The sequence below is a fragment of the Electrophorus electricus genome, chromosome 10 (assembly GCF_041902795.1).
Source record: "Electrophorus electricus isolate QZ-2024a chromosome 10, ASM4190279v1, whole genome shotgun sequence".
Classification (NCBI taxonomy): Eukaryota; Metazoa; Chordata; class Actinopteri; order Gymnotiformes; family Gymnotidae; genus Electrophorus; species Electrophorus electricus.
Window position 1 is genome coordinate 23,080,777 of NC_137506.1, and position 12,031 is coordinate 23,092,807.

Genomic DNA, 12,031 nt, shown 5'->3' on the forward strand with positions numbered 1-12,031 from the left:
CCTGAACCTATGCACAAATACACATGTAGAATACACTTGTTTTGTGTATTTGAGATCATGTGTTCCTCAGGACAGTGAGTGATTTTCTCCTTATCAGCTGATTCTAAACTACAGAGAATGAGTGCATGTATTTACAGGAGAGGATTTTAACAAATTCCAATGCAGAAATCTGATGGAAGAGAAAAAGAAAACCAGTCTTTATTCATACATGCACAGGCATGAAACATCCCTAGACAGCATTTTTACCCAGCTCATTCATACATTTGATGCGCTTTAGAATGAATAGTTTGTCTCAGCCTTAAACCCTTTAATCAGAGGGTGAGGGAAGGAGGGCATGATTGATGCAGCTCTGGTGAGAGCCTAACCCTCAATCAGTGACAGGACAGAGAGCGGCGATGCTGACTCCTGCCTCTCCACGCTGGGGCCGGAAGGCCTCGCTCTGCCGCCTGCTCCCACTCCGCCCATGGTTGCCCTGTTCCGCCCCCACATAAAGGTCAAGGCCTGCTCTCTCCTGCACGCTGCTTCATCTCTCCAGGTTAATACGCTATGTGGTGGACCTCATTTGGATATTATTATAATGAATGCTGATAAAATACATATGATTAAAAGAATCGGGCTTTGAAGTCGAGCTCCGCTCCCGGTTGGAGAAAAGTACATATTGACTTTAGAGGTTAGCCTCTTTTTGATGTTCTCTTTGACTTGAGAGACCTGGACTCCAGTAATTAGAAGCACTGGGCTGCACCTGCAGTAGCTGGGTGCACTTAGTGCGGAGGTGTTTATAGCATCCATGCTACAGCAGCCATCCCAAACGCCACAACACAACCCTTGCTTTAGAGGAGAACTTCTGGAGGAAAAAAAACAACAACCAGCTCAGTTCTGTTTACACAGAAGGTGAACATAGCACTGGGCGAGTGGGATTTAAATGGAGGGAGAAACCAAAGAAGCAAAACAAGGCACAGGTGCAAGCAGTCAATAATCAGGTGACTGGGAGTGGGGCAGGTGCAGTGTGTGCACGTGTGCGCGCGTGTGTGTGTGTGTGCACACGCTTTGGGCGGCATGCCTGGCACACTGAAAAATTTGGTATTTGTAGTCATCATTAACCAAGATGCCACTGGTTTGCTATTGGTCTGTTTTTGACTACCTCAGTAAAAGATTGGTAGTGGCCAAAATTTTGGTAAAATACAGCACACATTTTAAATAGAGAGTGCTTGTATACTTAAATAAGTACAATAAAACTACACACAGTAGGCTAACAAGTTAGGCCTGATGTTTTACCACTCCGATGAGAGCTTTTAGTGTGTAGATGTGGTACATACAGCCTTTAGTCCAAAACATAAAGAGCCTTCAGATCACAATTCTGTTTTCACTCCAACCACACAATAAAACCATAAACATACAGCAGCCCTATTATAACACTGATTTAAGTATGAGCATAACCACAAACTATTCCTAAACTTTCGCTCCCTTTTCTGATTTTCTCCTCCCTGTCTCTCTTCCTCTGATCATGAAGGTAGTTGGTTGAGTGCAGGCGTTTACAGTAGGGCAGGTTGCTGTGTTTGTTTAGACAAGCTCCATTGTCTGAGCCTTCTCCCCCAGCTGTTGAGAGGGTGAGACCAACAATAGATCTGTTTCAACAGCTGGTCATTAGCAGAAGCTTTAGTGCTGGTCAGGTTTAAGTAGAGCAAGGCAAGGGCTGTTGTTTACCCAGCCTCCCCTGCTACCACCGGGCCCAGGCCAGCCTGTGTCCCTAAAGCACACTGGTCCTGAGGAGGTGCTGAGTGGAAAGACAATGGAGTGAATTGGATCCCCCTGAGAGTGAGCTCCTAAATGTGTGTGTGTGTGCGCGCACGCGGATGAGAATGTATGTGTGTGTGTGTGTGTGTCTGAGAATTAGTTTGCAAGGAAGCAGGCATCAGAGACAGCACAGCTGAATTCTAGAAAATTCAACTGTGAGTACTGAACTCAGTGAGTACTTAAAAGTGGCTGTAGAGATAGGAAACTTGCAGGAGGGGTATAAAATTACAGTGCCCATAAATATAAAATGGTACCATCAACCATATGATTGCACTGATAAGTCTTGAGATTCAAAGCATAGTGTGTCAAACAATGTTTAACTGCTGTTGACCTCAGATTATTGGCAAACAACTTATCTCATGATATCTGTTCAAGACTTAATATTGACTATTTGTTTTCTGATTATAAAGTAGTTAAGACTCCTGTAAGTCTGATCCTCACTTTTCCTTGTGGGATGCAGGTGGAGTTAAAGACTGTCCAGAGAGAGAGAGACATGGCAGTGGAGGTGTGTCGCAGGCTGGAGGAGGAGCTTCGGTCCCTGCGCAGGTACCACAGGTGTGTCATCCCAGCTGCCAGAGCTCGGCCCTGGTGCTCCCAGTTCCAGCATCTACCCATCTACTCTACACAGCTTTCATTGTGAATTTGGGGAACAGAAATACTGTAGCAAGAATAAAAAAACAAACAAAAAAGAAATTTCAGTTAAAAAATCATACCTATAATGTATAGGTCTTTCTGTGCAAACACTCCACCAGTCAAAATAAAGCAGTGTGTGCTGTGTACTGTACCTGACTCCGCTGTCATACTTTTTCTTCTGTTTCTCTATATCTCTATATCTTGCTCCTCATCATTGTTGTTCTCTCTGCTTCTCACTGTCTCTTACTTTTATTCCTGAAGGAGTCAGTCTATCCAGTGCTTAACAGACTCCTGTATGGAACCTACATTCCCATTCTTCTTAAGCAAGCAAGAAACATTTTATGAGACAGTTTAGCAGTTTAGGACAGATATTAAATGCTAAACGAAAACACATCTAAAATAGTTAAAATGTATCATTGGTGTGAAGTTCTGATTTAAAAGAATGAAAGCATGTTTGGAGATCTCCGTTTTCTAGTGCAGACCCTCTCATGTGCACTCACAGCCTGTCTGTTGATTTGAAGGGCAGGGATTATTACTATTGTTTTGAGGGCTGTCGGAGCCTCCTGAGGTATTGACCACAGACATTTCACCACCGCCTAACGGCAGATTTAGTTTGGCCCCTGGTGCAGCCCATTGCTTATTTAAGACTTCTGTGCAAAATGATGGTACATCTCTGCAACAGATTCAAGTCCAGCATGTTAAGAACGGCTGTGGTGGACTATGATGGACTCCCCAAATGCCTTGCTTTTCTGTTAATAAATAGAGGAGTGATGCATGATGTACTATACTCATCTCTGGCAGTCATTTGACGTTTGATGGATAATTTAGTATACATTTGGCTCAGAAACTGGTCCTTCTAGTTTGGGAGGGTGTATCCTGTTACAGTGAGAAACACATCCGTCTACTTCAAGGATCCCTAAGCTTTGTCATTGTGTGTGTGTGTGTGTGTGTGTGTGTGTGTGTGTGTGTGTGTGTGTGTGTGTGTGTGTGTGTGTGTGTGTGTGTGTGTGTGTTTATTTGCATGCATGAGTATGTGTGACTGTTGATTGCACAGAGGAGAGGGGGATGGAGCTGTTAAGGAGTTCCTGTGGTCCAGTCTTTAGTAGAGGGGGAGAAGGCAGACCCAGACAATCTGCACTGTGTGAGACAGAGCCTGACGTCCTGCTCCTACAGCCCATCAATGTGGCTTTGGAGCTGGACCTTTAAAGGGAGAATCCTCCAGGCACAACAAAGGCCAGAAGATGGCTGTGGGTGTTTGCTCTCACAATCACTCAGCCAGCTCCATTGTGTCTCTTAGGATAACAGACATTCTGAGGCAGCTGAAAGGCCAGTGAACAGATGAGTTTGAGGGAGACGGAGAGCAAGGGGCAGGGGCAGGACAGAGCGTCTGCGCCGTGAACCCCACGCTCAGCATTCGGGAGCAGGAGAAAGCGGCGTTCCCCATGTAGCCGTTCAGTACTGCCCCTTTGCCAGCCCCTTTCTCCCAGAGGTTAAGAACGGCACGGCGGTGTCTCCGCCCCGCCGAGGCCAGGTGCTGTAATGCATTGATGCCGACGGGGTTGTGCGGCTAGGTCAGACTCTAAGCATAAGGTGATTGCCTGAGTTCAGGCCAGGAGCAGGCTGAGTGTGAGCTGGATAAGACATGGATTAACACACCCGAGGCCCAGTACCACCCACTCCCCTGAGAGCAGTCATTATCACGCAGAGAAAGAGCCCTGCCTGTCAGCACCTCAGCTCTGCACACGGCAGCATGGACAGCGCACACTGCAATGCTCAGACTTCTACATACAAGCAGGAACTAAACAAGCACAGACGGTCTGTGGCAAAGTCTCTGCTCTGATCCATGTAAATGCGTCATCCCTTGCTCTGTCAGGAGATTATTTGAACTTGTCTGTATCTTCCTTTTTATTCAAGGCACTGTTTTTTAATGGAATCATCAATGTTAAGAAAGTCTCTGATACCTATTGCATAGGGCTTGTAATTCCAAATCAACGTTACGTTAGGAATCTGAACACCACTAGTGGTGGCACACGCAACTCTGTGTTTGTGCTAGAAATGTGCGAATGAGGAACTGCTATGACTTTTATTAAAGAGCTGTCAACATGCTGAAGGGTGGTTCCTTGTTAGTTTCTGTCCTGTGTGGGTTGCCGTGGATACCTGTACTTAAAGCGGTGGTTCCCTCTTTGCTTGCACTTGATTCTCTGTATTTGATGAGGGTTGCTGCAGGTACGCCTCTGCTGAAAGGGGTATTTTACATATCCTCTTTGATAGCATGCCGTGGTAACGTTAATGTTTAACTGCTCTCCACAGTTAGAGAGTCAGGTCTGTGGGGATTGGGCCCTTCTGATTAGCTATCTTATGATTATGGTTAATGTTTTACAGAGTGCTCAGACCTGACGACTCCTCTACATTGCAGAAACTAGATCAACATGCACATACAGATATTAATCCTTTGGTTGGCATAGACCAGCACACAATACGGCCTGTCAAAGATGAGAACAGAAAAGGAGCTTTATAAATTGGGTTGGCTGAATTGTAACTGAGTGTAACTGAGTGTACCTGGGAGGTGCATTTTACCTTTTGTGAATGTCTGCATGTAGGATAACTAAAGGTCTTGTAATGGAGTTCTTGTCACCTTGTCATTGAGAGTCCTGTTTATTGGTTACCTGACTATTTCCCAGTAGTGACTGATAAAAGGAAAGTAATACTGCTCAGCCATGAGATGGACTGGCCAGGCTTCTGGGATCGCATCCCTGCTTCTGCCTGCGTTGTGTTTGTGCCGCTGCTCCTACCTGTTGGCGGTCTGCACTGCACGCTCAAGCTGCCAGCAGGCCTCCTTACTACAAACCAAACAGACCTGGGACCATTTAAGCGTTATTTATTTAATTACTTTTAATGGCTTCTCATAAAACACCCATAAAGAGGGGGTTGGGATAGAGAGGTGAATGAGAGATGGCGTGTATGTATCTGATTGTGCGTATGTGTGTGATTGTGTGTGTGTGTGTGCATGATGGCACAGGGAGTGAGGGGGTGGAGGTGGGGGGTTGAGATAAGATAATCCATAGTAAGGCATTGCTCCTCTGCCCTTGTTTGTCACTGTCATTGGACCTTTGTACCCAATATGTTTGCATTTAATTAAACAAAGCACACAACTTTACATCACTTCCTTGGCTATCAATATCACATCAGAATCGATTGCCTCTTTCTTTCAAAAAAAAGAAAGGAAAAGGTAGAAGAGAGAAGCATGACATGGAAGCCTCCCTGAAACTAATTAGCAGGACAACAGGACCGAATGAGTAATATGACATTAAGGCAAAAACACACAGACCGACTGGGCTGAGACAAAGACCACCGACAATCAATCTAGCTTATTCTGTCAGTAAAACCACAGCGGGCCTCCACTGCACGAGAGGCAGAAAGAAGAGGGTTAGTTAGTATAGTTGTCTAATTATGGCCCATTATTGTGTAATGTCTCCCACATTACAAAATTAGTCTTCTGTTTGTATGTGGTCCCACCATTCCTAAGACAACCTGCCTGGGTTGTTGGTGACGCATCTCATGTCATAAAAAGACCTTTTATAGGTTGAATAAAACTTGACTGCCCTTCCTTAAATTTGATTTATCAAGTTGCCACAACCTAAAGGCCTCTCCTTTTGAGTGTTTCTTTCTTTATTGTTTAATCCAGGCTCTAAATGAGGATCAGCACCATGCAGTGCAGTATGTGGATTAGGCAACAGGTCTTTGAGTCCTGTTATTAGTCCCTGTCCAAGCAGAGGATTCGCGCTTCTCCCCAAAAGTGACGATGGAAATGAACTGCTTTGTTATTTAGGCTCATTTTCCTTTGTTCTTCCTTTGCTTCATCTTTTTTAACTCTTCCTTTCTTATGTCTTCCCTTGTGTTCTTATCTCCTTTGCATCTCATTGAGAACCAGTTGCATGAAACTCCCCCCTGACTGGTGCAGTACGGAAGCGCATGCAGAGCTGCGATGTATTGCTCTGCTGTTCTGCTGCTTTATTACCCAGAGATATTGTCTCATGTACCATTCCTTCCGTTTCAATATTAGTAGCGTCTGTTGGCTCAGGCTGTTGATATAGAGTTACCGTTTGTCACCTGCAGGTAAACTGGGAGCATTCTCTCACTATATGGGTCAAGTTGTGTTTGTTTAAAGAACTTGGCCATTGGTATTTCTGTGCTTGTGCTGTGAGGAAAGAGGTGGGGCAAACCTGTAGGCAAGCAGACTGTCAAATATAACAGTGCTTGTGGTATTTCTTTTTTTTCCTGATGTTTCATTCACTGTACAGATAAAATTAGTTGAATGTCTAGCTCAATGGTTATTTGTCTGTCTGTCTTTCAATAAACTCACCATTGCTATAAGAACAAACTTCATTGTGTTTATACTATAGCATCAGTCTTAACCCTTTCTAATTACTCTCTCTCTGACTTTTATTGTGAGTGTTTGTATTACTGATCACTAAGAAAGATCTGAGGGCAACCCTTCATCCTTTACATGCCTTTAAATCTTGATTTTCCTCATAGTACCCAGCAGAGCCAGATGGAGGAGTCAGGTAGGAAGGAGGCTTCCAGCTGGGCCTCTCCTACCCAGGCTAAGGAGGGCCCAGTGACCCCAACCCCGGCCCTGCTGAGCCGTGTGCAGCTGCTGACCACGGAGCTCCAGGGCACAAAGACACAGCTGCACCTGGTCCAGGAGGCAGAGAGAGAAGCCACAGAGAAAGTACAGAAGTGAGTACAACGATCACAACTGACTGCAGCATCCTAGGAAAGTGATTTTGTCACCACTTCCCTAGTTGTAGTCCTAATAGGTATTTTTTGTGTTGTCAATCAGTTCCATAAAGAGGTAAGTTACACCTGCATAGCAAAAATGTAAAATGTAAATTTTCAGATTATTTTTCTCCTGAAGGGTCACATTTAATTCAAGTGGGGTTTCTTTGAAGAAGCAGAGAAGTACCACTTAGGTTTGTTAGTCTACCATGGAATATAACTAATGTGGCAAAGACGTACAGATGTGGATTCTGGACTTTATTTACAACTGTAATGGCATTCTTGCCATTCTCTCTCCTGATCCTTAACGCCCTTCTCCCCCTGCATTTGAACCATTTCTCTGATTTCCATACTGACCATGGCGAGCTTGTGGGAGCTCATCAGAGTGCATGTTTCTGTTCTCTTCTGTGTGTCCCTCTCTTTCACCCCCCCTGCCCACCACCACTACTCCAGGGCTCCCCACGCAAAGCAAACATGGCTCGGCCTGCTGATCTATTTGCCTGATGAATTAACCAGCTGGGGGGTGGGGATGCAAAGCTGAGGGTGCACAAACCCTGAGAGAATCACTCCCACCCCATCCCCATCACCCGCCATCACATACCATTACCCCCACCCCACCCCCATCACCCACCACCACCCACCATTACCCCCACCCCATCCCCATAACCCACCATCACCAACACCCTATACCCATCACCAACCATCACCCATCATTACCTTCACCCCAACCCCATCACCCTCCATCACCCCTACCTGACCCCATCACCCTCCATCATCCACCATCCCCACCACCCACCCCACACCCATCACCCACCCCACACCCATCACCCACCATCACCTCATCACCCTACTACTACCATTGCCCACCATCACTGTGGCATCCCCATCACCTACCATCACCGTGCATCACCCACCACCACCACAATAACCCCAAAAGCACGGGAAGCCTGACAAACAGCAAACTTTAAAAAGGGGGGTGGGCAGGTGAGGGGGTTAGACCTCTGAAATGCTCCTACTTCTAAGTGTCAACATCACAAAGCATTTGCTCATTACTGTAGAATTTTAGACCCTTTTAATTCTGCTCTGAATGTTCTGCTCTGTCATGTTCATTTTTTCAGGACCTGTCAAACATCCTTAGCAGTATTTTTTAGGTTTTCCTTGTAAACGTTTTTTTTGTTTTGTTTTCCTTCGAAATGTTGCTAGCATATATTGATAACTCCTATGACTTCACATGACATTGCATTGAGAAGAACAGTAACTTCTAATGTTGCCGCATGCACTGGAAAAACAAAGTCTGTTTGAGCTTTGGCCCTCATCACAGATGCGTGTTTTATACATGGTGTGGAATGCTAAATTATGGGATTCGTATTCAGTCTTTAAGGACTGTTCAAACAGTATTCCTAACAGTAATTTTTCATTTCATAGTCCTGTGTTTTGCGTGTGCATGTGTCTGTGTGCACACACGTGCACCACTTGTGTGTTTGCATTAACACGACTGGTTAAAAGGCATGACCCAGTCATGTCCACAGTACAAAGTTCATCTCTGTGTGAATCATAGTCACTGCTGAGTGGGGAACATCTATATCACTCTCCCGTTTTACTGGAAGCAGAAGGCAGTGAGGTCCCTCCATTCTGAGAAGCGTCCTGTTATTTATTTCCCTGGAGCCTGAAACAGCGCCAGTATCCAGCATTAAGCTTGTTCACTGCCAGACTCATGGCATCATGGTCACACTCAGGACCTGAGGCTCTTTATTTTTAACCACAGTTTACTTGCCAGAGAACAGGCCTGTGGATGGGGGATTTAGCCGCGGCAGCAGTGGAAGGAGGGGTGTCAGGGTATTGCATTGTAGAGGTGAAGGATTTGGGTGGGTGGCTGGGGGCGGCGGCAGGGGCAGAGAGATCCAGACAGGAGCAGCAGGAGTCAGACAGACAGGAGCAGCAGCGTCAGTGTTTCGGGGCAGACACTGGGACAGGGTGGAGATTGTGAGCTGCTCACACCTGAATGCTAGCTGACAGTCAGATAGACACCCCACGGTCACTGTACTGCGGGCAGCTGTGGGAAGCAGCTCTGACGTGGGCTCCGTCGCACGGCAGTGAGAAGAATGCAGGACTGGGGGCAAGTGGGCGGGTGGGCCTGGGCCCCCTCAGGGTTTTCCACTGGGAGAAGGAAGCCCTGGGCGAGCCCAGAATGTGGCACCTGAGTGCTGTCACCCCAGCCGCCATTGATGGAGGCCTGAGCTGAACGTCTAATGACCCTCTGAATCAAACTTGGCCATGAAGAGGACACAAAGGCCCCTTTTCATCGGCTGGTGGGTGTGCGAAGGAGCTGCGTCTGGGGCGTCCCGTCGGGCCTCACGTGTGGGCCGGCCTCTACTAGACACAGCTGGGGCTGCAGCTCCATGCTGACCTGCTGCTGCTGGCTGCACATTCTCTACCACTCGGTGGCCCCCCCACAACTCATCGCCACCACCGCTGTCTGTTTTGCTGGAGCTCTGGTTCAGAGGTTTTTAGGACTCATTATTCAGTTAGGATTAGAAGTGATCAGCACCCAAGGCGCAAGCAGTGAGGAGGCTTGGACGAAACACTGGCGATTTTCCTGATGCCAATAGCTTTTTGAATTTATGCAAGGTCGCTGTTTACTATGTCTTATTCGAGCTGTAATTGTTGGTTTTGCGACTCCGTGAATTCTTAATCAGGATTTATGGGGTTTTTTTGCCCGCCGCCTCTTCCCTGGTGTGTGTGTTTGGGTTTAGTGGCCTCCCTCTGCAAACAGTGCTTCCCACATCCTCAGCAACGCACTAGCACACCTTGGACATCCTGCAGCAGGATCGCCGACCTGCTAATTGTGGAAACGTGACAGAGAGGCTAACAAATATATTTAAGTTGTTAGAAAAATTGCAAGGAAGCAGACATCTGTTTGAGGGTTAGAGAGAGGAGGAAGAGAGGCAGTTTGAAAACTGGTGTGTGTCTGAGGTTTTTGGGATATGTCACATACACATTTACATGCATGTAAATGTGTATGTGCAATTATAATAGGTGACCTTTCTTGAATATTAGTGTTTTAGTTCTATTGTACATCCTTCTGCCTCTGCAGTATTTTGATTGTCGATGTACACACACGCGATTACACACATGCACCACATACACACATTGTCGTGTGTGTGTGTGTGTGTGTGTGTGTGTGTGTGTGTGTGTGTGTGTGTGTGTGTGTGTGTGTGTGTGTGTGTATGTGTGAAATACATATGACCCAGTTGTTGCCAAATCTCCCTGTGCAGTGAAACAGGTGGGAACTGCTGAGGAAACAAGGCCTGAGTCAGACCACTCCCATATGCTCTCTGATAAGCAAGAGCAACCTGGGTAGACAAAGGCGAGCTGCAGACTTTTCCAATGTTGATTGGTCTTGATGTTTGTTTTTTATATATGCTTTTTATATATATAATATAAAATAAAACATCTACAGCTTTCTCTTTAGATTATTATAATTTCTATATTTACTTTTTTTTTTTTTTACTTTTTTTATTAATAGAAACAGCTATTCTTTATAATTTGTTAAAGATGATAACATAAACAAATGTAAAACTGATCATGGGAAAATAGAGATTCACAACACTGGGAGGATTTGAAGTTGTTTTAATGTATTTCTCAGTTGCAAAGGTTTATTCATCTTGCCCAGACAATTTATATTTTGTATATTAAAAATACTTTATATATATATATATATATATATATATATATATATATATATATCCACACACACACTTATATTTAAAAAAAAGATTTGTGTTCATCTTTTACATTTTTGTTGTTTTAATGTAGATGATTATTTTAGTTTGAAAAATTGCTTGATTTCTCCTCCCCCCTCCCAGCTCCCACAAAAATCTCAAGCCAGTATTGTTGCTTTATTATTATATCTGTACCACCACCTCCAACAACATAAAAAACAACAATAATAATAAATTGTTTTTGTTGTTGTTGTTGTTAGTAAATATCTGCAGCAAAATCTCATGTTTAGCAGTCCTGTTACCTCCTCCCCAATACACACTCATGCTCCATAACTGCTTGGGCAACACTCTACTACTCCAGCCATGACACAATACAGCCTTCTGTTTGCCAAACAAAACCAAAAAAGACCTACAGTGGTGGATATGTTGCAGGTTTTATTTTACTATGAGTAATGTAGTTGCCTCAAAGTGTACTGTGTCTCTTAGCTCTTACAAGGAAACCTGTGTGTCAGAGAGAGAGTCCCCTCATCCTCTTTCTTCTTATCCTCTCTCTCTCTCCCTCCCCCCAGGCTAGAACGTTTGGTAGAAGTCCTGAGAAAGAAGGTGGGCACTGGGAGTGTCCGAACTGTGATCTGACTGGACGCCGGATGACCAGAGCAGAGCAGACGGCCACATCTGGTGACCAGGCTGCTGTGTTTAACTCTGAGCAAACAGCCAAAGCCTGCCCTGGACAAACACAGGCTGGAAGTGAAGCTCGCTCCCTCACCCAGCTCCACATCACATCTTACAACCCCCACTCGCTTCTGATGGTTACAGACAGTGTCTGATACTCCCACAGCCAGCCATATGAAACGGCCTACAACTCCTATTGTGAAGTATTTCATTTTTATGTTACGTAAAAGTGTAGCAGGATAAGTGAAAATTAGATATATACAGTGATATTTAATGGGTGACAATGATAGTCACCTCTTTTTTGAGAAGTCCTCCACAGATGTGACATGTATCAAACTGCCCTGGGATGATGTTTACAGAAAAATGTTTACAGACTAATTTTGGCTATATCTGATATTTTTCAAATATCAATAAAGGGGCACTCATTTTAA

General features: G+C 45.0%; 1 protein-coding gene across 2 annotated transcripts in view; it reads left to right on the forward strand.

Annotated features, from left to right (window-relative positions):
• Positions 1–12,031, forward strand: part of mipol1 (mirror-image polydactyly 1) — a 44,116-nt gene extending 32,085 nt beyond the window's left edge. For both annotated transcript variants that reach the window (XM_027013191.3, XM_027013192.3), the window contains 3 exons: positions 2,255–2,349; positions 6,964–7,167; positions 11,498–12,031. In XM_027013191.3, coding sequence (XP_026868992.2) covers positions 2,255–2,349; positions 6,964–7,167; positions 11,498–11,564 — 366 coding nt within the window. In that variant the 3' untranslated portion in view covers positions 11,565–12,031. The remainder of the gene's footprint in view (positions 1–2,254; positions 2,350–6,963; positions 7,168–11,497) is intronic.